This window comes from Seriola lalandi, unplaced genomic scaffold (genome assembly GCF_002814215.2).
Source record: "Seriola lalandi dorsalis isolate HSWRI2012SDOR001 ecotype SW California unplaced genomic scaffold, Sedor1 jcf7180002054920, whole genome shotgun sequence".
In the NCBI taxonomy this organism is placed as follows: domain Eukaryota; kingdom Metazoa; phylum Chordata; class Actinopteri; order Carangiformes; family Carangidae; genus Seriola; species Seriola lalandi.
Window position 1 is genome coordinate 175,892 of NW_019525472.1, and position 25,637 is coordinate 201,528.

General features: G+C 42.7%; 4 protein-coding genes across 24 annotated transcripts in view; 2 read left to right on the forward strand and 2 right to left on the reverse strand.

Moving 5' to 3' along the window:
• The window catches only part of sec24c (SEC24 homolog C, COPII coat complex component), an 18,331-nt gene extending 9,273 nt beyond the window's left edge, over nucleotides 1–9,058 (forward strand). For both annotated transcript variants that reach the window (XM_023431294.2, XM_023431297.2), the window contains 14 exons: nucleotides 94–209; nucleotides 976–1,100; nucleotides 1,458–1,649; nucleotides 1,758–1,851; nucleotides 2,253–2,369; nucleotides 2,500–2,670; nucleotides 2,779–2,875; nucleotides 3,002–3,147; nucleotides 3,402–3,540; nucleotides 4,157–4,275; nucleotides 4,771–4,950; nucleotides 5,150–5,335; nucleotides 6,157–6,246; nucleotides 6,985–9,058. In XM_023431294.2, the coding sequence (XP_023287062.1) occupies nucleotides 94–209; nucleotides 976–1,100; nucleotides 1,458–1,649; nucleotides 1,758–1,851; nucleotides 2,253–2,369; nucleotides 2,500–2,670; nucleotides 2,779–2,875; nucleotides 3,002–3,147; nucleotides 3,402–3,540; nucleotides 4,157–4,275; nucleotides 4,771–4,950; nucleotides 5,150–5,335; nucleotides 6,157–6,246; nucleotides 6,985–7,125 (1,913 nt within the window). In that variant the 3' untranslated portion in view covers nucleotides 7,126–9,058. The remainder of the gene's footprint in view (nucleotides 1–93; nucleotides 210–975; nucleotides 1,101–1,457; nucleotides 1,650–1,757; nucleotides 1,852–2,252; nucleotides 2,370–2,499; nucleotides 2,671–2,778; nucleotides 2,876–3,001; nucleotides 3,148–3,401; nucleotides 3,541–4,156; nucleotides 4,276–4,770; nucleotides 4,951–5,149; nucleotides 5,336–6,156; nucleotides 6,247–6,984) is intronic.
• Nucleotides 9,059–9,104: 46 nt separating this feature from the next.
• LOC111673520 (NACHT, LRR and PYD domains-containing protein 3-like) lies at nucleotides 9,105–14,638 on the reverse strand. 2 transcript variants are annotated; one of them, XM_023431299.2, is made up of 10 exons: nucleotides 14,448–14,638; nucleotides 14,145–14,334; nucleotides 13,762–13,908; nucleotides 13,618–13,689; nucleotides 11,717–13,496; nucleotides 11,189–11,350; nucleotides 10,926–11,099; nucleotides 10,581–10,748; nucleotides 10,428–10,474; nucleotides 9,105–10,325 (listed from the first exon to the last, which is right to left on the reverse strand). In XM_023431299.2, exons 2-10 carry the CDS (start codon nucleotides 14,188–14,190, stop codon nucleotides 9,805–9,807), a joined length of 3,117 nt encoding a protein of 1,038 aa, XP_023287067.1. In that variant the 5' UTR covers nucleotides 14,191–14,334; nucleotides 14,448–14,638; the 3' UTR covers nucleotides 9,105–9,804. The 2 variants fall into 2 exon arrangements, with proteins under 2 accessions (XP_023287067.1, XP_087026018.1); XM_087169892.1 differs by having other exon boundaries at nucleotides 14,145–14,347.
• Nucleotides 14,639–14,692: 54 nt separating this feature from the next.
• On the reverse strand, nucleotides 14,693–20,198 carry LOC111673521 (uncharacterized). Of its 2 annotated transcripts, none has more exons than XM_087169899.1 (7): nucleotides 20,071–20,198; nucleotides 18,834–19,159; nucleotides 18,206–18,318; nucleotides 17,883–18,098; nucleotides 17,779–17,801; nucleotides 16,581–16,699; nucleotides 14,693–16,472 (listed from the first exon to the last, which is right to left on the reverse strand). In XM_087169899.1, the coding sequence occupies exons 2-7, from the start codon at nucleotides 19,099–19,101 to the stop codon at nucleotides 16,201–16,203; spliced, it is 1,011 nt and encodes a 336-aa protein (XP_087026025.1). In that variant the 5' UTR covers nucleotides 19,102–19,159; nucleotides 20,071–20,198; the 3' UTR covers nucleotides 14,693–16,200. The 2 variants fall into 2 exon arrangements, with proteins under 2 accessions (XP_087026025.1, XP_023287069.1); XM_023431301.2 differs by having other exon boundaries at nucleotides 17,883–18,104.
• Nucleotides 20,199–24,234: 4,036 nt separating this feature from the next.
• LOC111673541 (calcium/calmodulin-dependent protein kinase type II subunit gamma-like) overlaps nucleotides 24,235–25,637 on the forward strand; it is a 33,658-nt gene continuing 32,255 nt past the window's right edge. For 6 of the 18 annotated variants that reach the window (XM_023431332.2, XM_023431335.2, XM_023431329.2 and 3 more), the window contains exon 1: nucleotides 24,237–24,516. In XM_023431332.2, the coding sequence (XP_023287100.1) occupies nucleotides 24,452–24,516 (65 nt within the window). In that variant the 5' untranslated portion in view covers nucleotides 24,237–24,451. Of the gene's footprint in view, nucleotides 24,517–25,637 lie in introns of all 18 variants that reach the window. The other 12 variants (XM_087169895.1, XM_023431336.2, XM_087169897.1 and 9 more) reach the window with 5 other exon arrangements.

Consider the following 25,637-nt stretch of genomic DNA (forward strand, 5'->3'; position numbering starts at 1 on the left):
GCAGTCTCAAGTGCCACTGGCCGCCGTCATCAAGCCCCTCGCCACGCTGCCGCCAGATGAGGTGAGCCCCCCCCCCCCCCCCCTCCCCCACAGTGCCTCCACATTACTTCCAGCATCTGGACCACACCGGGAAGAGGGTGGACTGTTACGACAGGCCGGAGCTCTCGCTGGGCAGCTACGAGTTCCTGGCCACTGTCGACTACTGTAAGGTAGGACCTGGTACCTAATTATTATGTGTCCGCAACGGATCGTTTACCCTTCAATTCCCTCGGGGATCTGCAAAATGAATTCTCTGGAGTTAGGAGTTTGTTTTATGAGTTTTTTTCTGAGGGGGTCAGAATGATAGAATAATGATTTAAAAAGCCATGAGCAGTACTGTCCAAGAACGACGCGGGAAATATTAGTTGTTATCCAATGAGCAAATAAAAGCAAAGCCTGTAAGCTACTGCTGCAAGTGAAACAAGAACAAGTCAAACCAATATTGAAGTTTCAGTCAAATTATCTGTTAGAGTAGATACATTTATATATATATGTGTGTGTGTGTGTGTGTGTGTGTGTGTATTTCTTTTTATCGCTTCATCTTTGCATTACTAAATCTCTCTTGATCCTGATACTCTCCCAGTTATGGTGGAGTGGTCATTTATATTGTTGAGCTTTGTTCTCCGTGGTTTTGATTTTGGATTCAGGTTTTTCTTTTGACTAATAAGAAAGTGCAGGTGTGACACCAACACAGTGACTGGTTATATGCTGGGATTTAATCAGTGATTACAATATATTCATTAGAAAACAAAGTACAGTAAATTTAATTGGGATGCCTTCAAGGAGAAAGATCTGTATGTAGCGTCTTTGCTTGTTATTGCTCCACCACATGTTAAACTGAACAAACAGTGATGTTCCAGAGTCTGTCTGTAGTTAATGTGTTAGTGTTATTTACACGTCTTCATACAGAGAATTTTTTCCTCCTATCTTCAACAGAACAACAAGCTTCCTCAGCCTCCAGCCTTCATCTTCCTCATCGACGTGTCCTACAACGCTGTGAAGAGCGGCATGGTCAGCATCGTCTGCCAGGAACTCAAGACCCTTCTAGACTACCTGCCCAGGTGCTCAAACACACACACACAAACACACACGCTGGAGGAAGCATTGGTAAGAAGCAGGGAAAGAGTGAAGGAGGAAGAGAGGAAGCAATAAATGGGAGCAGTAAAGAAAAGGCTGATGAAGGGAAAGATTGAATAGAAGAGGTAGAAAGGAGAGGAGAGGAAGAAATCAAGCTTGCAGCAAAGAGGAAGTAAAGAAGCAGAGAGAGTCAGAAACGGAAAAGAAAGAAGAAGGGGATGTGAAGAAGGAAAAACATTTCCTCTTAATCACTCTGTTAGTTTAGACGCTCACTTCTGGTTTATGTAAAGAAATGTGATCTTGACCTTTTCCCCCGTTTCCTCCTCCGCCTCCGCGTCCAGGGAGAACCCAGAGATGGACTCTGTGGTGCGGGTGGGTTTCGTCACCTACAACAAGGTTTTGCACTTCTACAACGTCAAGGGGAGCCTGGCGCAGCCCCAGATGCTGGTGGTGTCGGACGTATCGGACATGTTCGTGCCCCTGCTCGACGGCTTCCTGGTCAACGTCAACGAGAGCCGGCTAGTCATCGAGAGGTGGGGGGCAGACGAGAAGCAGACGCTCGCACATTAGCAGATACATGAGGTGTCTATGGAGAGACAAAAATCGATCCCATTTAATGACACGGTGTTTGTGCTCGCCAGTTTACTGGACCAGATCCCAGAGATGTTTGCAGACACCAGGGAGACGGAGACGGTCTTTGGACCCGTGATCCAGGCAGGACTGGAGGCACTGAAGGTAACTACTCTGGAAAGTCTGGGAAGTCTTCCAAAGGCTTGATGTATTTATTCAGAGTTTGAAAATGAAAAACAAAAGTGTAGAAACACAAGAGAACAAAACTATTGTTCAGTTTAAAGCTTCTACGTCGACCGTTTTCCTGAGAAGTTACAGAAATGACACCTTTTTCCAGAATTTTAGTTTTGTCACTTAAAGTTCCTGGAGCTTTTTGGAATAATATTGTGTTACAACGCTCGTTGTAAACACTTCCTTCAGGTCGAAAAGGTTTGAAATTCTCAAACTAAATATCCAGGAATGACTCGGATGGATCTTAATCCACCCGGATACACGAGACTAGACCTGTACAGAGCTGCCGACGCGGCTGATGATGATTTATATGCTGCCGTGTGTCGTTTTCTCAGGCTGCGGACTGTGCAGGGAAGCTGTTTGTGTTTCACACCTCTCTGCCCATCGCCGAGGCTCCTGGGAAATTAAAGAACAGAGAAGACAAGAAGCTGATCGGGACGGATAAGGAGAAGGTAAACGCGTAGTGTAGCAGAGTTGTGCTTTGTTGCGTACTCGGCTGTATGTGTTGCGTATGTAGCTCCTTGATACGTATCTTACCATTTACTCCACACTGACTCTCCTCCCTCTCCTGTCGTTCCTCAGTCTCTGTTTCAGCCTCAGGTGGGTTTCTACAGCACCCTCGCTAAGGAGTGTGTAGCCCAGGGCTGCTGCGTAGATCTCTTCCTCTTCCCCAACCAGTACGTGGACGTTGCCACGTTAGGAGTGGTTCCCGTCTCCACCGGAGGTTCAGTCTACAAATACACCTACTTCCAGGTGAGAGGAAGTCGCTCTGGAACTGCTCCAGGTTTTCTCGTTTCATTTCGTACTGCAGCTAAAACGATGACGTGTCTCATCAGTGTGTTTTGTTTTCTTCATCACCAGGCTCAGTCAGATCAGGAGCGGTTCCTGAACGACCTCAGACGAGACGTCCAGAAACTAGTCGGGTTCGATGCCGTCATGAGGGTGCGAACCAGCACAGGTGAGACTCCCCGCTCCCCTCACTTGAAAACAACAACAAACAAAAAAAATAAATAGTCAAGATTGAGAGAAATGTGACGGTGTCCTCTCCTGGCTCCGTCCTCACCCTCCCCTCCCCTCCCCGCAGGTATCCGGGCGACTGACTTCTTCGGCTCCTTCTTCATGAGCAACACCACAGATGTGGAGCTGGCAGGCCTGGACTGTGACAAGGCCATCACCGTCGAGTTCAAGCACGACGACAAGCTCAGCGAGGAGACAGGGGCGCTCATGCAGGTGTGCACATCTGTCTTTGGAACAAATTCTTTTTTTTTTTTTTTTTGGAGCGAACACACTTTATTTAGGGTTTTTAAATCAGATATTGTAGGATAGTCTTACAACTTGCAGGATGTGGAGGACTGATTTAGCGGTGTTTTAAAGCAGAAACACAACAGGAAAAGTGACTTGACCGAATTACTAAAATACCCTCACCCTTTTACATTTTGTAAAAAAGATAACGTGACGTATCTGTCTCATTTGTTTCCCCGCAGTGCGCCGTGCTGTACACCAGCTGCAGCGGACAGAGGCGTCTCCGCATCCACAACATGGCCGTCAACTGTTGCTCTCAGCTGGCCGACCTCTACCGCAACTGTGAGACAGACACAATCATCAACTTCTTCTCCAAATACGGTGAGGACGGCTCGCACAGCAGAATGTCCCCGTCTCTGTCGGGTCATGGAGGCTGAACGAGAAAATTATTTAGTTTTTTTGTGAATATGTTTATTGATTTTTCAAAGGAAAGCGTGTTTGCATTGAAGCAACACACATTCACAACAGAGGAAGAAAAAAAACATATTCAAGTGTGATTTTATGCCGATATGTTTTGGATGGAACTTTACAGAAACATTTTCTAAAATTTCTATCAAGCAATCACCAAATTCTCAGTAGAAAAGCTGTGGTTGCTGTTATGAATGTATAATGTATAAATGCAGCTTTATAAAGTCTGAAGCCGGACACCGTTCACTCACCGTCCACAAGATAACAAGAAGTGGACGATGAAAAAAATCCACCTGTAATCAGTTTTATGAATTAAATTAGTTTTCTGCTGCCCCAGTGTGTAGAGATCAGTGCAATAAAGCTTATTTACAATAAGCCATTTATTTTATACCATTAATTCCTTGTGGCTATCACAGTTAATGTGTGTGTTTGTGTGTTTGTTTGTGTGTGTTGTGTGTGTGTGTGTGTGTGTGTGTGTGTGTGTGTGTGTGTGTGTGTGTGTGTGTGTGTGTGTGTGTGTGTGTGGCAGCTTTCCGTGGCATCCTGAACAACCCCACTAAGGCGGTGAGAGACACTCTGGTCAACCAGTGCGCTCAGATTCTGGCCTGCTACCGGAAGAACTGTGCGAGCCCCTCATCAGCTGGTCAGGTACTGAGAAAACCTCCGTTGTTGTTTCCTGCTTTTTTGTTTTGTGCTTCATTCATCCACATTTTCACAACTTTTGGTTCAGGACTCAAAAGACTGTAGAAATTATAACAGGCAGTTTTCATGATTCACTGTCATTTGAAAGGTGAAACAATTCATTGATTAATTGAAAAAATGATCAATAAAGAGAACAGTTATTAGTTGCAGCCCTAAAGTCATCATATATTTGGATCTCCCTCTGTGAAAAAGACAAAAGACCGTGAAATGCATTTGAAAGATCTGAAAAGTTTTTTTGTTTTTTTTTACTGTTCCCAACGTCAAGAATGAACTTGACGCTCATTTGTCACGTCAGTCAAGAAAACTCAAATTTACACATTATCATGAAGTATTTAGCTATTTGAAGATGTTACCTTGGTCTGTGACATCTGTGTGTGTGTGTGTGTGTGTGTGTGTGTGTGTGTGTGTGTGTGTGTGTGTGTGTGTGTGTGTGTGTTCCAGCTCATCCTCCCAGAGTGCATGAAGCTGTTACCGGTCTATCTGAACTGCGTGCTGAAGAGCGACGTGCTGCTGCCGGGAGCCGACGTCTCATTGGACGACCGGGCTTACCTGAGGCAGCTGATCAGCTGCATGGACGTCGCAGAGACACACGTCTTCTTCTACCCCCGCCTGCTGCCACTGGTGAGATCACACACACACACACACTAAAGAAAGGTTTAAAATGGCTTAGAAAAAGACTCGGTTCATCTCTGCCATTAGAGTAATATTCATGTTTGCAGGGGATGAAAATGTAAGACTCTCGACTACATGTAATGTTTGATCAGTGGATGGTGAGGCTAACATATTCATCTCATGTTGTCACTCCCCTTTAACTTTCCAGATGAAGTTGGAGGGCGGGTCGTTGCCGGTGGCGGTGAGGGACTCGGAGGAGAGGCTGTCGAAAGGTGGCGTTTACCTCCTGGAGACGGGGCTCCACCTCTTCCTGTGGGTGGGAGCCAGCGCTCAGCAGGAGCTGCTGCTCAACATCTTTGGCACGCCGAGCTTCAGCCAGATCGACCCGAGCATGGTGAGAGGAAATGGATTTACCGCCATGTTGTTTGTTGACCCCCGCCAACCGACCCACAGCTGATGGTTTAATCCTAGTTTGTGTTAGTGAGGGCAAACTCATCTCTAATAAACACGCGCTGCAGTCTATGAATTAGTCATGTGAGAAATTACAGTTACAGTTAATACAACACCTAGAAGTCAACATTACAAGATTGTTTCATCTTAACCTGTCTGACAGTAAAGGTTGAATTTCATTTTCTCCAGTAGAAAACAGTCAATTCTTTCCGCTCACATTTTACACTCTACAGTCAAACGAGTCGTCAGGGTCACAGAGGCAGAAATCCACAATTAAGAGATTTATTTTCTAAACCGTGTGCATGTGTTTCAAACCCTTGTTTCCATATACAGTTAATGAATCTCTTATTTGTTAATCTGCCTTCATTTTATATTCCCTTTTTTCCCAGGACAGTTTGTTTTCAGCCAGTTGTTATATCTGTAGCGTCATTGGTCATTTTGTATCATCAATTTTCCCGTCAGCATTACTAATTATAAACTGTTAGTAGAATCATATCATATAATCATATTTTGTCATATTCTGTCCATGTGAACTCTAGTTGAAATCTGACTAAATGAGTTGCTATTAGTTTTCCATTCAAATAAATTTTTTTGTGATGTAATTTCGAACATTGTGACACATTTTTTTTATTAGGGTGTGTTTTACATGCATAATGTGATTTATCAATATTGGAAGAATATTGTGTTACTGTGATATTGATTCATTCTAAACACCCAGCCTTGTGTTAGTCTGTCACTTCTGAATGTCTGTGCTCTGTCTTGCAGACAAGTCTGCCAGTGCTGGATAATCCCTTCTCTCAGAGACTCCGAGAGATCGTCGACTCCTTCAGAGCGCAGCGATCACGATACATGAAGGCAAGCGCTCTCTCTTCCATATTCCCCCTCTGATATCTTTACGTCCAAACACTTTGTCTCCCTCTTTTGTTCTGTCCCGTCTTGGGCTGGGTACCAGTTAAAACACTTTTTGATACCAGTGCCAGTAACTGGTAACTAAGTGTCTGTGTCCATATCTAAACAATGTTTTTTTTATTTTTTTTTATTTTATTTTATTTATTTGTTTTTTTTTGATGCCTTACTGTAAAAAAGTCTACATGTTTTTCCTCACATCCCTTTTTTTTACATTTAAAGTATCGGTATCAAGACAAAGCAGATGAACAGGACATTTATTTAAACTTGGTTAATAAATATAAATTTTGAAATAACTGATCTAAAAATAATAAACAAATTTAAAAAAACATTTGTCAGCAACTATTTCGATAGATTTGAATCATCAGTTGTCGAGCAAATTGTCGATCATCAAGCAAAAATATCAAACTGTCTTTGATTTCCAGTTTCCCAAATGTGAGGATTTAATACTTTTCTCCGTGTTATATAATTGCAAATTGATTTTTTAAAATAAGGAATTTTGTTTAAAAGCCCTTGGGCCCCGTTAAAATCTTCAGATGTTTCAGACACAAGTTTTAGTCAATTTATTAAGAAAATAATCAATAGAAGATGAATCAGCCATACTTGGATATAATAAAGAAAAGTCCACAGGTTTGAAACCGGGTCCCGCTCGTTGTGTCTCACACTCCTCTCTCCTCTCTCCTGCAGCTGATGGTGGTGAAACAGGAAGACAGAGCTGAGCTGATATTCAGGCACTTCCTGGTCGAGGACAAGTGCGCCAGCGGGGGAGCGTCATACGTGGACTTCTTGTGTCACATGCACAAGGAGATCCGCCAGCTTCTCAGCTAGGCCCCACCCACCCCCTGAAATTCCCATGTTCACCTGTATGACCCCCCACCACTGACCCCTGCCTGGTTCACCCCTCCTTGTGAAAGAAAGAAAGAAAGCGCTTTATCTTTTTTTTATTTCTTTTTTTTTTTTTTAAACCTAATAAACTAAAGCTCTCCTTACTGTCTGCCACAGACCAGCTGGCAGATCTCGTCGTGTGAGTGGTAATGTGTGTGCATGTGTGTGTGAGAGTGTGTGTGTGTGAGCGAGAGAGAGAGAGAGAGAGAGAGAGGATCCGATGTTAATAGAGCTTTACTCTGCCTCAAATCTCCTGCTCCAATACAGCAGGAGCAGAATAACTGACGAGGGAGGGTAATGTGTATATACACACGTGAACAATTATGTATGCAACAGACTGATCGAGTGACGGGGGGGCGACTGATGTTGACTGTAGTCGGTGTACTGTCTGTATTACTAGCACTGAAAGGCTGTTTTGGGTGCAGAAATGACCCTCAGATAGCAAAACACTTTTTATATGATTGAATCCCAATAGAGTGAAGGACATCTACATACCAAGACATAATGGAATTAAATAAATGCTGTTCTTTCTGTATCTTCTCCCCTTTAATCATGGCCTTAGTATCCCCTCCCCATGCTGCTCCAATCATCCATAATGTGTGCGTGTGTGTGTGTTTGTTTCCAGATCTGAGAGGATTCGTTGCCCACTGCCCAACTCTTGTTTTCCAGGTGTTAGCATCTGAATTTAAGCCCTAGATTAAAAGCTCAAACTGGAGTTTGGTGAGTTCTCACCTGCGGAAATTATTTAAAATCTAAACTCTGGTTTCAGCGTCCACAGATAAACTGAAAATAAAGGTGCACTGACAACCAGTCGTTACAGTAATTGGTATAATCCAGATTTGTTCCAATCAGCTTCAGTTGAGTTTTCTTTGTTGATACGAACATCTGGCTCCAATGTTTGGCCTCGGATGAACCAGATGTGCATTTGAAATTGCTGTCATGATTCTGTTTATGAGAGTTTAAAGTCTATGCAGCACTGTGCGAGGCCAGAGATGAAATAATAAAAAAAATAAATAAAATAAAATAAAAAAAATCAAGGAAGGGTGTGAACTTTTGATGTCAGCTTCACAGTGATGGGAAATTGATCAGTTTCTGTGGATTATTCTGTCTGTTGACGACGTGTATGTGCTGCAGACTTTAAAATAATCAGAAGTTTTGATTTCCAAAAATGTATTAAAAACAAAATGTGAGTTCCAGCAGACAGAAGTGAGCACAGAGCGACAGCGGAAAACTGGACATCAGTTCATGTTTGCAAACTTTTGAGTTGTATCCACACTGACGATGTTCGGTGTGTAAATAAAATATATAATCTGTACAGAATTAATAGAAAATTACAATTTTAAAGACCTGCCTGAGCAGCTGTGGTTTGTTGGTGGTTGGTTTCTCTATCACAGAAGCCGCAATATGAAGTTACGGCTTTTACTGAAGGAGGAAGACGCAGAGGCTTGCTTTGTGGTATGCTTGTGTGCGTGTGAGTGTGTGTGCGTGTGTGTGTGCGTGTGTGTGTGTGCGTGTGTGTGTGTGTGTGTGTGTGTGTGAGAATGTGGGGTCGGTCCTGGTGAATTTCTCCTGAGGAACAGAGGGATCAGCCAACACACACACACACACACACACACACACACACACACACCCTACCCATGAGATTAATTTCAGTCTTCTTCATTTATCACTTTCTGTTCCTTTTTTATTTTAACTATGTGTCGTTTGTGTTTTTGGTGTGTGTGTAGCCCTCTGTTCCGTCTCTATGTTCACTGAGTTTGATAGACCCATCGTCTTGATTGTAATCTTAATTTCTGTTTTTCCTTTTCTCTTTGATTTGTTTTTTTTTTTTTCATTGCCTCTTGGGACTGCTAATAAAATGAGGTTAAAAGTGAAACTCCACACTGTGCTTCTCCTTCACTGAAGAAAGGCTTTTTTACAAATTATAAATGTACATACTTTATATTTCATACAAATACACTCTTCACATTGCTGTACAAATGACATCTAGATTATTGTGCAGTACAGATTTTCCCCCAGCTTTTCCAAGTTACAAAACATTTTCACTTCCTCTTATCAGTATCCGCATTAAAACACAACAATTACAACAGAGGCGAAAGGAATTTTGTCTGTGCTCCTCACAACATTGAGAAATTTACAAAGTTACTTTCTACTGAAGAAAGACATTGATCAAAAACCACCACCAAATAATGGACAAATTAAGACACGATGAAGACGCAAGGTGGAAAATCCAGGAATCAACAGCAGTCATTACAATACATCACGAGTGGAGACAAGTCTCCTGGTAATCCGTCCAGTCGTCGTAGACACAGTTCACTCAAAACTACAAATGTCAACCTCAGTGGTGCTAGAGGAAAGTGCAGGGGATCAGCCGAGTATGTAGGATTCATCCTCTGGGAAACATAAATGTCTGCGTGAAATTTCATGGCAGTATATCAAATACTTGCTGAGATATTTCAGTCTGGACCCGAGTGGTGGACATTGGCTTCCCTGGAACCACGCCGCTGGTATGGCTTGAAACAAATCCTCATCAAAGACCCATCATATCCCAAAAGCTGAGCAAGTAAACCCAAAATTGAAGAGCAGCATAAAAGCAAATAGTACATCATGTTACATAATTATTTATCGCAGGAAGATTGTGGAGTCCACCCAGGCCAGCTGAAACCCGGGGTGGACAGGTTCTGTGAAGGTGGTGTGGAAGGTGTGGAGGAGGGTGAGTGTGGCACAGGAAACCTGGTAGAAGGAGAGCGTCCCCGCTGACCAGTCCAGAAAGACTCCTACTTTATTGGATCTGGGTGGGGTGGTGACAACATTGTTCATGCCATTGTGCAAGATCCTGTAGGCATCTTTGGAGCAGCTCAGGCCCCAGGAAGAGTCATTTCGGCCTAGCCAGCTGTCGTCTCCCTCTCCCTTCCTGCACATCCGTCTGTAGGCTACTCCTATGAAAGCTCTCCCGCACCATTCTGTCTCCCAGTAGCAGCGCCCGCTCAGTCCCTCCTTACACAGCACCTGGCGCGAAAAATCGAACCTCTCTGGGTGATCGGGATGCGGCTGCTCGGTCCAACGCGTTGCTTTCGTGTTTCCCTCGGACAGAGACAGGTCCTTGTGTGCTGTGTTTGGGTCCAGTGTGAGTTTGCGGGTGTCTGGTGTAACAGATTAAAAATGTTAGTCAGTATTCTATATTACTCCTTGCTGTTTTATGAGTTTAGAAGGAAGCAGAGACGTCCTAAGTGCTGGTTACTCACATTTCTTTGGACCTGGCTGAATCCTGGATTCATCACACTGTTCTACACTGAAACATAACAGTAGACCACAGTTTTGTTTGTGTTTATATCATTAATGTAGTTCAAAGTGAGTGGAAACGTTATCATTCAGGCTCTAGACGACACCATCACTACCTGAGTTTCTGCAGGCTGCATTGTGGGTCGTCTAGCAGAGTAGACAGCAGCTGCAGACCTGAGTTTCCTGGGTGGTTGTAGCTCAGGTCGAGCTCTCTCAGGCACGATGAGTTCAAAGCGGATGCCAGGAAAGTGCAGCCTTCCTCTGTCACTCTGCACAGGGGCAAACTTCAAGAAAACACACCAAAACATTTCATCTAACTGATCACCACCAACGATAACAGCAAGAAGTGAGAGTGTGTGTGTGTGTTTGTGTGCGTGTGTGTGTGTGTGTGTGTTCAGCCCTGTACCGTATATCACTTTTAAATAATTCATCTGGCATGGAATTACACTCGGGGCACTCACATGAGTATTTCCAGTTTACAGTGAGGACTGCCCAGTCCAGCAGAGAGCCTTGTGACTCCCACGTCCTGAAAGTCATTGTCAGTGAGGTCCAGCTCTTTCAGCTGGCAGGATGCTGAGCTGATAAATGAGGCCAGGGCTTCAGAGCTCTTCTCTGTAAGGTTGCAGCTCCTCAGTCTAAACGAATAGAAAATACAGCTACAAACAAAAAAATCTGTATTTGACTTGGGGGGGTGGGGGAGAAAGAAATGTGTTGGATTTTTTACTTCAATTTGTCCAGTTTGCTGTTCTTCAGTCCACCAGAGAGCAGATTTATGCCTGAGTCTGTCAGGTTGTTGTTACTCAAGTCCAACTCTCTTATTTGGGATGAGCTGACGCCATTTGCCAGGCTTTCACAGCAGGTCACAGTGAGATTGCATGCATTTAGACTGCAGAAGGAAAGACAGTATGAGAGAGGTAAATGATGAAAAGACTGATTATAGCCTCTCTAAGTTGTATGCTCATATGTTTTTACACTGTGAAATAGAATTATTTTGTTACTTGTTACCTACTTAACCTTTTCGTTACCTACTAACATATTCATTGCACTCAGGCAAATGATCTTGCATGCACTGCTAACTAATGACTCCATGCTCTCAAACAACATATCACACCTGTACACCGTCAGAGGTTCAACGGACACTAATGTGGAGTTAATTCTTTCTTTTAATTCATGCCAAAAAGAACATTTGGCCTGAAGTCTACTATCTTTAATATAAGGAGCATATCTGCTTTTCTAAAAAAAAATCACTTACTTCGCCACTTGAGCCGTTTTCACAACAGGCAGCAGCATCCGAAGTCCCTCCTCGGACCTGGCATAGTTGCTCAGCTCAAACACGCTCAGTTCTTCTTCTGAGGTCAATAATACAAAGACCAGAGTGGCCCACTGTGCCGGTGAAAGCTTGGCTTTGTCAAGACTGCCAGAACTGAGGTAGCTCTGAATCTCCTCCACAAGGGAGTGGTCATTCAGCTCATTCAGGCAGTGAAAGAGATTGAGACATCTGTCTGGGGATGGACTTGACCTGATCCTCTCCTTGATGTGTTTGATGATCTCTGTTCTTGTTCTTTGGTTTGATCTGTTGCTGGTCATTAGCTGTTTCAGCAGTGTCTGATTGGATTCCAGAGACAGGCCCAGGAGGAAACGCAGAAAGATGTCAAAATGTCCATTTGGACACTGCAAAGCCTTTTCTACTGCTTGTTTGTAGAGGATGACCTCTGAAGAGTCTCTGAACAGGAAACGTCTCGAAGCGGACGACTTCTTGACCAAGACGTTGATGTTGTCGTTGTGGAAGGTGAGGAAGACGTACAATGCGGCAAAGAATTCCTGAACGCTCAGATGCACAAAGCAGAACATCTTCCCCTCGCACATTGTCAGCTCCTCGTTGAAGATCTGTGTGTAGACTCCTGAGAACATGGATGCCTGCGTGACATCTATACCATTTAGTTTGAGGTCGTTCTCGTAGAAGATCAAGTGGCCCTTCTCAAGCTCTTTGAAGGCCAGTTTACCCAGTGAGATGAGGTTAGCTCTCACGCATTCAGCGTTTGACTCTCTTCTTCCAGGCAACCTCTTCTTCATTGTCTCCACGTACAAAGACAAGAAGTGTATGTACATTTCAGTGAGGGTCTTTGGTGTGTCTTTACTGTCCGTCGTTGTCAACTTCTTCTCAAGAACGCTCGCCGCCATCCAGCAGAAGATGGGTATGTGGCACATGATGTGAAGACTCCTGCAGGATTTCACATGCGCGATTATCCTGTTTGCCAAGCTCTCGTCACCAATTTTCCTTCGGAAGTATTCGTCTTTTTGCAGGTTGTTGAACCCTCGAACCTCGGTCACGAGATCAATGCAGTCCACAGGGATCTGACTGCAAGCTACTGGGCGGGATGTTATCCATACAAGACTCAAAGGAAGCAGTCTTCCTCTGATGAGGTTGGTGAGAAGCACAGCAATTCTGGTTGGCTGTGTCACATCAGACATTATTTCACTGTTGTGGAAGTCCAAAGATAGTCGGCTCTCGTCCAGACCATCCAGGATAAAGAGCATTTTGTGTTCACCATTATTGAAGATTGCTGTGTCTTTTGTCTCAGGGAAGAAGACACTGACAAGCTCCACTAGACTGAAGATTTTCCCTCTCATCAGATTCAGCTCGCGGAAAGAGAGCAGGAATACAAATTCCAGGTTGGTGTTTGCTCTTTCCTCAGCCCAGTCTAGAGTGAACTTGTTGGCAGATACTGTTTTTCCGATGCCAGCGACTCCCCTCGTGATCACAGTCCTTATGTGGCGGTCTCGTCCTGGTAGAGAAACAAAGAGTTGATTGCAGTGGATTGACTGCTCCTGGGCCACATGCATCCTGGACACTGTCTCAATCCGTCTCACTTCATGCTCCCTATTGACGTCAGCAGTTCCTCCCTCAGTGATGTAGAGCTCTGTGTAGATTTTATTGAGAGATATTTTGTTTGACTCTGTTGTCATCCCCTCAAGCAAGTGGCTGAACCTTCTCTTCAGAGTAACTTTCAGTTTCTGTTGACATTCTGCGACTTTATTGACAAAAGGAGAAAATGCACTGGAAGGTTATTTTAGTTTTCAAGAATCAAGCTGTTCTAGCAATATGTCAGATTCTTAAATGTGATAAGGTAATGGGCTGTAAGAAATACTCACTTTGGGACTGCAGAGCCCCACAGCTGTATTCAGTGTCAGGGATCAGTGCGTCTTTTAATGTAACGATAGACCCTGCAAAAGAAGAAAAAAGCTCAGCAGAGTCCAAACCACAATTTCAGTTACTCAAGGATGTAATATATCTACCGTGGCCTTGGCCCGTAGAGGTGATACTGATGTTTATGTTGCCAATAGTGGAACCAATAATGGAGGGAGCGACCACATTTCCCCCACTCTGAGCAGTGAAGCTGGGACAGAAATGATCAACCACAGCCTGAAGAGAGGGAACTGACTCTGAGAGAAAACACAAAACTCAACTTCAGCAGTTTGTTACAAAAATGAATTGTAGCGAATGATCACAGCAGCAAATGATCACTAAAGAAAGTTTAGGACATGTTTGCGGCTTTTGAGGTTATCAGTTTTTCAGCCGTATTTACTGTTTAGGCATTGAACTCTTGCGCAGCACCCTTTTTTCTCACAGGTTCAATTTCTTGCAATATGAACTTTTATTCATAATCTGACAGCCTTACCTTGAAAGACCTCGTCTGTTTTATTATCGACACTCTTTTCCTCCATTTTGTTTTTTCATATCAGCTCGTTCATCCTTGCATGTTTTCTATCAACTGGTGCTTTTCATCGGTGGTCTTCATCTAGACCTTGGAAATCAGAGGGAGACTGTCCTGTACAGCTGCAGTCAGTTACTTCCAGAGGATCAGATATCTGTTCACACAAACTACATTAAAGAGCGAACAGCATTCCTTCAGATACAGGATGATCATGTTCAGTCAAGGCTATTAAAATGCAATAGATCAAAACACAAAGGAAACTCTTACCTGCATAAAAACAATGATGACTGTTATTGCGATCTGATTCACACACTGAAAGTGGCTGCTCATGAGCAGAGGGGGATTTGCACTTCTATAAGAAACTGCACTTTCTTCCTCCTTCCCTGATGCTCACGAAAAACGGAAGCTGGTGTTTCCTGTCTGCACAGTCTTTACATGAAATCATTGTATGAACCATAGCTCTTAACACAGTTTCATTTACCAAAAAATGAACTTTGGTTTCAAAAATGAGCTTTTTCAACATTTTTTGATTTTCTTTATTGGAAAATTGTAGATTGAATTTGTTAATACAATGATCTGGCAATCAAATAACAGTTTTTCAGTATTTCTGTGGTGTGCTTTTTTTTTTTACATAACATTACACTTTTGTCCAAAGCAACTTAAAATCAGGGTATAATAACTAGATATCTTCCAAAAATGGGCATGTATATCTTTTAATCAAATGATTTAAGACATGTTCAGTGCTACAGTACAAGTAATTCAAGATTTTCCACTTTATATGATGGATTTCACATTAGTATATCACAACAAAGACATTGGCTTAAGAATTCCAAATCATGAAACAGCGAATCCAACTGTTTCTGAAAACACAGTAAAACCTGACAGATGGTTTAAGATAAGGTAATATGCGTTCCTAATATGTGGCTGAGTCTGTAGCAGCCATTTCCTAGAACTATGACACTGTGGTCATATTCCTCCTCATCATTGTCAAGGACAAGAGAAGAAAGGATCAAGAGACCAGGTGTGTAAAGCAAAAAAAAACTATTTACAAGTTGTTTCAATTTAACCAAAATGAATTTAAAACTAATGTTATAATTAGTTTTAGGTTAATTTTGGTTAAGGTCAACTAAACATACAGCAAACGGACCTGACCTAACAAATGACACAAGGTGAGTTTATATAGATACAGGCTACCCTACACAGTAATAAAGGGGGACAGGAATAAACAATTAACAATATATAGAAAATTAACCTTAACACTACCAAAGATTCAAATCAAACTATTTACAAACTAACTAACTGCTAAACTAAGAGAAAAAAAACTTAAGCAAGTCCCAAATGATTTAACTGAAATGGACCCTAAAAGGCCCATCCAGACGGCGTCCCTCTTTTTCAGTACCACTTGTTTAGGCTAAGGCAGGTCTTTCTGGATCTATGCAACAAAAAAGGTAAAAGCAAGTAAAAATAATGTTACGAACAGAATGTTAAAGTTCCTCTCCAGAACTTTAAACTATGTAAAAAAAATACTCTGCTTTGATTAATATTCTGTTTAACATGGTTTTCACACATAAAAAGTGAAAAAAAGAAACTGGGGCTGTAAGCACATCCACTCTGACTTCCTCTTACTTACTGACTGTCTGAATCCTTTTTTATGAGACTGTCATTGGGTCACTGCAGTTCCAAGGTGGAAATGCACAGTCATGGTGTTGACTGTTTAATTCACTCATTATATGTCTTGTATTATATTAAAAAAAAACATCACAGGGACATGTTAACAAGGTTAAAAACTTGATTTTCATCGGAGGGGGTCTTTAACTAAAACACATAAACTCAATTTAGACAACAAACTGTCAAACCAGTAAAGTGTGAATTATGAAAACAAAAGACTGAGTACTGTCATTACTTGAAATGTTTGTATGTTATCAATTTTGAAAAAAGGTCCTCACATTTCGTGTGAAACTGTCGTCATTATTAGTAATTGTTGTCACTGTGACTGTCACTGTTACTGTCACTGTTACTGTCATTCATCGTCTGTTTCAAGTTCGACTGCAACTGGCGAATCGGGTCGAACAATCACCAAATCTGTAAAGGTTACAGTCCTCGCTGCAGTCGGCCCTGGTTCGAATCCTTCATTGGTCGGCCCTTTACTGCATGTCATTCCCCCTCTCTCTGCCTCCCCATTTCCTGTCTCTCTCTCCTCATCTATCAAAAAAGGCCCCAAATGCCCAAGAGCTATCTTTCGCTTCTCATTCTTCAATATTTTTGGCCTCTTTGACGACTTCCGGTATCCATCTGGTGCAAGATCAAACAAAAGGACAAAACAAAAAGATTTCTTAATTGAGTTTCCTGAGCAGAGGTGAAATATGAATTAATTCAGGGTTTTTGTGCCTGCAAACTTACCGCTTTCTACGTCGCTCCTTATCCTCTTCCAGAGTTTCAACTGAAGGTTTTTCACATGTTTGGACACATCTATTTGTACATGTGGAAGCAGCTGTGGATCTGGTAGTGCATTCTGAGCTCTGGGGAAAATTCAAGAGATTAAAGTGTAGCTTCACATTTTTTAAAATCTGCCACATGCCATATGTATGCTGAAAGAGTTATCGGTCACTCTAATCATTCCTCGTGTCTATAATCGCCTAGGAGCGATCCCTCCCAGGCACAACTGCACTGTAAAGGTGTAAAAAGTGAAATTAAAATTTGCCTTGTGTCATTTCCTTGAATTTAACGCAAGGTACTGAATCATTTATCTGTGTTTATTCGACCCAATACTCAGTGCACCAAATGTGAAGGTGGGAGTTACGGGATTTAGCAGGTACCAAATTAAAACATTTTTAACTCGCCTGCCTCAGTTCTTGCTTTTTGTGAAGTGCATCTTTCCACTGACTTTATTTGCATCCTGTCTGACCAATCCTGAAGAGATGGATGTGACATCCTCATTCTGTGCAAAATTATATGAAAGGTCTAGAAAATGGAGACTGACTATTAATGTTGTAAAAACACAGATAACACATTCTCTAAAGTACACCAGGTCCTATAAATATCTTGGTTTGGTCTTAAATGAACATATGAGTTTTAATGAGGGAATTAAAGTTTTGGCAGATTCAGATGGAAGAGCATTACGAGTGATGAATAAAATGAAGCTTTTACCAACCTTAGTTTCTCAATTAGTTTCTCAATTTGTTTCTCAAAATTCTGCTTTGTATTCCACTGCCCTCTGTACTCTGATTTAAGGAAATATTTCTTTAACAAGATTCAATCGAACAACCCTGAACTGTTTTGGTTGTCCGATGCTGTTATGCTGAGTTGTTAATCTTCTTAATGTAGAGATTTGTTTCGACAAGATTCATAGGAGAAGCCTGGCTGTTGAGACAGAGGATGCTGTATCCAACATTGATTTGAATCTAATATTAACTTTGGAAGTGAATGTACTGATTTGTTATGTTGCCATCAAGTGTATGGTTGAGTCATTCATTCATTCTCGAAGCTAGCCTGGACATGACTTTGGCTCTCTATATGGGAATCGTTGAAATGAATCTGTGTAACCTACAGAAGGAAAAGGCTCCAAAAAACAGGAGAAAAAAGGATTAATAATACGTACCTTTCCATTTCAGGCCTAAAGGTCTGTAAATAAAACAAGAAATGCATCAGAAGTCTTCAGATCACATTGAATGAATCAAACCTTTCCTGGGTTTTAATCAGTACCTGTGTGAACGAGTTGTCAGCCTGTAAGTCTTCCACACCCTTCACAATGTCAGAAGGCGAGAGTATGACTCTGGTCAGCTCTGTGATCTTATGCATCATTTGAATCTTCTCAGTCTCTTCTTTCCTTAACGCCTCTAATCTGGCTTCTTCTACTCTATGGAGGCGGAGATGAAGCTTCTTAAATTTCTTCATTATCTTATTCTCCGTGTTACGGCTCTGATTCTGTGGGTCATGGTAAGAACAAGAGGTCATCCTCTCTATTTCTTCATGTGTTTAAGACTAGACTGATCAAATTCCAAAGGTCTGTACAGCTGATGACAAACCTTTATCTGCTCGATTGATGAATCACAGAACTGCTTGACTTTTTCAAAAGCTTCCTGCTTCTCAGCAGAGGGTTGTGGCTCAGACACCTGCTGTTCCACAGGTCGGTTTATGGCTGCAAATCAAATAAACAAATTATTATAAAATATTGCTGCAATAATTCAGTCACAGGTTTCTCAAAAGGAATTATAATACTTGTTATTCTCTAGTTAAATGTTGATTTTCTTTCTGCCTCCACATAAAGCTCAGGGCATCAGGGAGTGACACTCAATTAGAAACAACTAGTTATGGGGCGTCGTGTGGTGTAGTGGTCTAAGCAGGCGCTCCATGTGTGGAGGCTACAGCCCTCGCTGCAGTTGGCCCACATTTGAGTCCCGCATCGGACGGCCTTTGCTGCATGTCATTCCCCCTCTCTCTGCCTCCCCATTTCCTGTCTCTCTACTGTACTATCAAATAAAGGCATAAAAAAGCCCCAAAAATATACTTTAAAAAAAGAAACAATTAGTTGCAACAACACAATAAAGGACATTAAATTAAATGGATAGATAAAAAAATGAAATAATATGTAAAACATAGACATACAAATTGTGCCCTGCTCGTAGGTTACCATACAGGCAGGAAACATTTTACCTTCAGTTATCCTTATTGCAAGGTCATTAAAATTCATTCTAAAGAGAATGTCCACTGCAGTCTCCACAGCACCGTCTTCCCCATAAACCTGCACCATTATGTCCACAGTTTGCTCTCTGGTAGCCCCCTGCAGCTGGGGACTCTGGATGGGTCGGCATCCCTCTCTCACATTCAGGGCCAAATACCACTGAAATGACACCAGGTTGCTTTCAGTCAGATCGTCCAGGTGATCTTTCAGTAGTTTTTCAATTCGCACAGGTGTCGTCATTCTTGATTCTCAGCAAGTAAACAATCAGCTGATTGGCTTCTTTAGAGATGTGAACTGACTGAGAAAGATAAAAAACAAGTTAGAATTAATTAATAATAATAATAATATAATTAATAAAAATCAAGGACCTCATTCAACAGACACAGAGCTGATTCGACTTGGAGCAGTTAATGCAGCTCTATTCTACACAAAATATAGTTGTGCGAGGTAGAAAAACTTTCCAAAGACTACATTTAATTCATCTAAAATTAAAAGGTTTTAAAGTTCAACGTCCAATAAAAAGTATCATAATTTGTTATAATTTTGTGCTCTAGGAGTCACATTTGTCTGTAAGATAAAATCTTTATATGCTTCTCTTTTTATAGAGAAAGGGACAAAAATACAGGGGATACAAACATCCATTCCAATTACAGAATGGTACTTCTTCTTGTTTCTTTCCATCTCAGTTCCCACACAGTTCTGTTACTCAGTCTTCTCCATCTACCGTTATATAGATTTATTATGATTTTTTTTATATCATTACAATGCAATGGATTTCATGTGAGTGTGGGATCAATCATTTTAAGCACCAGTGCAGTGAACAGCTGTATTCTTTACAGCGTCAAAGTACTGTAGCTGTTTTTCCTGCTCTGGCCCTACTTGCTGCAGCTTTGCCTGTTGAACAGATGGTGGAGGCAAAGTCCATGCAGTGTTGTGAAAGTTTTACTTCCTCTATGTAAGTACATGACTTGACTGATTATCTCATTGTGCAAACTAATTTTAAATGTATCTTAATTTCATATAAATAATCAGTTGTATGAGTAGATATCACTTTGGCACAAACATGACTCCATTTGAAAGAAACCCAGAGGTATCACATACTGTATTTTAAACATTGCTGCCTGTGTGATTAGCTAGTGCTCATCAGGCTAAATAAATAAATCAAAAAGTAAGCCTACTAATTCTTCATTAGCATCATTTGCTGCTCACCTTTGTTTTTGGGCTAGATCCAGTATATTCACAAATATTTAGCAATTAGAAGTTGTTCGTTCTTTGTTATGTCTTCCGCCCTATTCCCCAGGCAATTAATGGCCAACATATAAAGCACTAAGTTCCTCTTCCTCTTTCTGTTTGTCACACGGTGGTGAGGTTGTCTTGTCCTGGGTTTGTTTTGTCCTGTCATTTCCTGTTTTATTTTGAAAAGTAATTCTCCTCTCGTTTCAAGTTACTTGCCCTTCCTCATGTGTCTCAGTCTGATTGCTCTAAGTGTTTCCACCTGTCCCCTATTTCCCTCCATGTGTTTAAATAGTCTGTGTTCCCCTTGTCTTGTGCCAGAGTGTCTTCGTTCTCGTCCTGCACCCGAGCCTTTGTCCATGTCCACAGCCACAGCCAGGATTTTCCTCCGTACGGAGCGTTTTGTGTTTATTAGTTGTTGTTTTTTTTATTAGTACCTTTTTCCTCCTCCTGGAGTGTTTTTTGTTCCTTAGATTCAGAATCTAGTGTCTAGTTTTTCATAGCCATTGGTTTGTCACTCTGTCTGAGGTCGCCAGAGAATTCAATAAAAGCCTTTGGTTTTCTAAACATCTCTGCATCTGAGTCCTGCTTTGAGTTGCGGCCTGACACTATACTTGACCGACCTCTTGTGGAGAGAGACAATAATAATAGTAAAATGTGAGGAAAAGGAAAAGAAGAAATCATATACTCTAACCTACAAATTACAATGATTAAGGCTGGATTACCAGTCAGGCAAAGTGGGCGACCCCGAGAGTGCCCACACCCCTGTGGAGCCCTGTGTAGCCCCTCAAAGCTCTTGGTGTGGCAATGAATTTGTGATTTATAGTAACTTGGTTTAGAAATATGGGAATAGACACCAGTAAAAGTAAGAGTATCCACAAATATGATAAAGCTGTTTTATTAGCTGATGTTGAGGCCCTATCCTGAAGCAAGGCCCTAAGAATCGAGTTTTAAGACCTTCTTTATTTCTGTGCTGTTATTGTGCATAGTATGAAATTATAATTTTGTGGGATTAATGACAAAACAAAAGGCCTTGTCATATTCCAGGACATGGAATCGGGGGGGGGGGGGGGGGGGGGGTTAAATCTCTAAAACCAACTTTGTTTACCTCCATGTTTGCTGGTGCCTTGTTGCATTTCTTGGCTCAGTGTGTGTTCTTGTGAACAAGAGAACAAACAAAACGGGGAACCCATTCACATTGCTCCATAATGTTACTAGTTGTTATACACTCCACAGGGCACCTATAATGGTGGCCCAACAGCTTGTTTTTGCCCAGGCCCTCCCTGGGCAGGTTAATCCAGCCACAGTGATGGTGCTGCCCAAGTTTAAAGAAGAGGTTCACATTATTTAAAGTCTGTTTTAGAACAATAATCTCATACCCATGTGTACGCTGTAACAGTTTTGTTTGCTGTAATCATTCATCCTGTTCATACTGGACATTAAAAGATCCCTGCCCAGCAAGCTTTTTCTTAATTCTCCCCATTTCGAATATCTTAGGCAGGTTTGAAGAGGCAGTTTTGGTTCATTTAGAATAATATGGTTATAGCTGGTGGATCTAGTCAGTAACCAGAGCTTGACAGAGAGATGTTTCTGAATTTTCAACAGTGCACCTGAAGTGTCCATGTTTGCCTGAGTGAAAAATAAAATAATCAAAAGGAGATTTCAAACTCTGAAACACTGCAAAGATCAAGTACAGGAGTTGAGTATGTATCGCGTCAGATTTCCTTTGCTGTGATGTCCAAAAATGTATCATTACTTATTTATTCTGGCCAAGCTGACAGAGCACATTGGCATTTCATCAGCAACACCCTGCTTTTCACCCGCGCAGCTACGCACACTGACGCCCGGATGCTGCCAAACACGACTACGGACGACTGACTTGCTGAGCAGTTGGGGGTCAGTAGCTTATTGCTCGGGGGCATCACGACAGTATCTGCTGAAGCAAGAAAGAGCGTTACTCATTCACTTCCCCCAGTCAGATTATTTCTCCAAAAACAGCAGAGAACGGGACTGTCATGACTCAGCTCTTGGCCCCTTCCATTCCTCTCAGTTGTGATGATGTAACAGATGGCATATTCACCCTCATTAGTCACAACAAATGAAAAGTCGTGGCTAAATGTATCACAGCTAGTGAAGCTTTGATTGCACAATTAGTCTGTTCTGGATACAAACAGAGACATTTTGGCTCTGAAGATGATACCCAAGGACTGTTTGGCTCCAAAGAGGCATGGAATTATAGAAATTTAAGGAAAAGTCCTGAATGGGTGTATTCCTGCAAGCTTCAACTGGCCCCATACAAAAAGACAAGTGACATAAAGCTGGATAGATTTTCTCTACTGCTAATGCTACTGTGGAGTTGTAGATAGATATGTTTCCTCTCCTGCCTCCAGCTACAGGATTCAATATGGGAAGTTTATGACGTGGATTTAAGGTAGTGAAACATGTACTACTACGACGACTATGATCTACTACTTCTCCATTCAATCACTACTCATTTTCTGAACAGAGCTAAAAAAAAAAATCAGCTGCTGTTTTCATGCGTGTTTTCCATTGCAAAGTCAAGAGGGAAGTTAATATAAAGGACTGGACTTCTTTCTCATGTCACTGTGAAGTCATAATCAGTCAGAGTCTAAAATGTAACACACAGTTGTAAGGTGAACAGTGTATGATAGCCCTGAGGTTGATTAAAGTGAAGATGGCAATACGTCTGATGGTAATAATACTCCAATAATAATACTACATCATGGAAAATCATGCACAGACTTTCTTTCTTCACTGATTTCAGCTGAAACCATCCTACTTTCTCTTCTCTCAGCCTCCTGTGCTCTCACTCCTCTTCCCTCCTCTGCTTCTCTGTCTCTCATCAAGCGGGCAAGGCATAGTGTGTGGTTGGTGTGAGATAACAAAGGCTGAGGAGTTCACCATTATATAATTTCTGTGGAGGCTGAGGAGGTGGAGGAAGAGGAGGAGAGGCAGCAGGGTTAGCACGTAGGAAAAGGAGGGCAGGAGAGGGCCAGTAGCCTACGTTGCAGTGCTCATTTGTCTTCCACATAACACGCGAACATGCACACACACACATGCTGGCCTCCTTTTCCTGCTCTCCATCACGGATTCAGCTGGCTGCACTTGCAGATATGGCCTCACAATATTTGAACTTTTTCAGTGTTTCAGCGTTGTGTTCCCACGCTGACAACCACGCATAAAGATTTTCAAGTGAAATCACCATTTTGCTCTCTCTTCTGCTTGACAGTTTCTGTGTGCTGTTTGTCGTCCCACCTCTGAGGCAGAGCATTGAGCAGGAAGCCACACACACAAACGGGGCCTCTAAATCTCAAGCTCTATGTCTCCCTCCAGCCCCACCCGCCTGTCCTCCGATGGCCTCCCACTCATGCCACATTAAACATTTAGTGAGGCACTCTGGATCTGTGTGACACCATCTTTTAGCGCTGCCAAGCTAACAGCCCTCACACTGTGGAAAAACATAGGTGCATGCTCGTTGGTGGAAACCTGATACAGGAGTCACACTATTCCCTCTGCCCGTCCCTATTTCTCTTATGCACACACACACGCGCATGCTCTCGAATGCAAAGGCAAAATCAGTGATTCAGAAAGGCCTACTGTGTTGAGAGCAAGACCTGCATTAATCAATATTGATCTGTGGAGTGTGTGTCTGAATGTGCATGTGCATGGACTTATGCAGTGTGTGCGCGCGTGTGTGTTTGTGTTTATTTGTGTGTGTCACAGTTTGCCTCTCTGCTGCAGTGAGGTGTGACCCAAGGTTGGGTGTATCCCAACCAGTGCAGTAAAATGCTGCTGTGATGTTTTCCTGCAATATTTTTTTGGAGATATGAGAAGAGACAGGAACTGGATGTCAAAGCCATTTTCGAGCTAGGAATATGCACCATTGCCAGAGTGTGTACCTTTCAACAATATGTCACCTAATGATCTTTACTATCCCCCCAAAATAAGTTTTTAAATAGTCTATTCTAGGCAAAGAATTCAGCACCTTCCTCCTACATTTTCAGTGACTTCATTGAACGTGAGGCCTTGGTCTCATTCTGTAGGAGCCCATTCTCGCGAGGATTCCTCCCCTTTACTACACGTTCATACACACACACACACACACACACACACACACACACACACACACACACCATCATCATCATCACTCCTCCTCCTCCTCCTCTCCCCAGCCCCTCCCTTTCCGTCTCTGCTCGCCTCTCTCCTCTTCAGCCTTGCCTGCCTGTCAGAAAGGTGCTCCAGTGTTGGAGGCTAGGCTACCCTCCTCCCGGACCCCGTACGAGAGCCAGCCGCCGTCGTACCCCAAGGCTTGGGCTCCCCACTCACGGCTCAGACCATGGCAACCACCGCTACTTCCACCAGGTTTACCGACGAGTACCAGCTGTACGAGGAGCTCGGGAAGTAAGCAGCAGTCGTAACGTTACAGTGTGCATCGTGTTTGTCTTGTCGTTTTGTCCCCCACCCCCGCAACCTCGCCTCACATTATTTTTGCTTAGCCAGCTAGCAGGCGATAGCTAGCCAAAATCGCTTACAGACGAGTCATGTTGATTGCTTTAATAATTTGTCAGTTGGTGTTAAGTGGAGAATGTAGTTGCCGTGGTGCAGTCATGCTAAATAACCGCTGCTATCGGCTAACTAGCTCCCCCCGCAGTAACGGTGAACAGCGCACTAACGTTCAATTACTAGCCAGCGAGCTACCATGCTGATATTGATAAACTAGCCGAGTTAGCCCACTAGCGTTGCGTCTTTTAGTCGCTAATGGTGATGAATATACCACACTGAGGTTGGTGCATTAACAGCTGGTAGCCCTTCCGTGTTTGCTAGCCGGTATTTTCTGGTCTGCTGGACCCGTCAGTGGGGCCCCGAGAGACGCCGGAGATGTAGCCCTGTGACATTTCACCGGCCCACGGGTCTGACAGCTCCGTGCGGGCTCCGTAGTTAGACCAGAGGCTGTGGTCGGTAGCTAACTAGGCCGACCACTTTTTTCCGAGCAGCTGCAGATGATTTGTGTAACCGTGTTGAGTAACGTTACGTACCCCTGGATCACTTAATGAGGAAGTTATTCGGTCCAGGCTGCGCTGCTTTATGTTTGCACTGTAATGCCCATACGCTCCGCACACCAGCTGGCCCGATCATCATGTTATCAATAAATACATTGTAATTGCGGCTCTTAAACTGCAGTAATCGAAAGCACTGGCAGTTTTACAGGCAATTCGGCGTTTACTGTGCAAGAGGCAGTGACGTGTTTTCTCGGTATTTTGATGACGGCAAGAAAACCGGGCCACTACCTCCTCTGTTTCATCATCATAATCATCAGCAGCAGCATCTGTTGTTCTTGGCCGGTGAAACCCCCCCTCCCCCGTTGTACCCAAACCAGCGGCAGCAGGACGACATTGGCTCTATAAAGCTACGCCAGCCTTAATTTCCAGCTGCCATTTACACTATCTGCCTAATAATTGACAGCAATCGTGGTACTGATTGCACAGTCAATGCACTAGCACACATACACACCTACACATCCT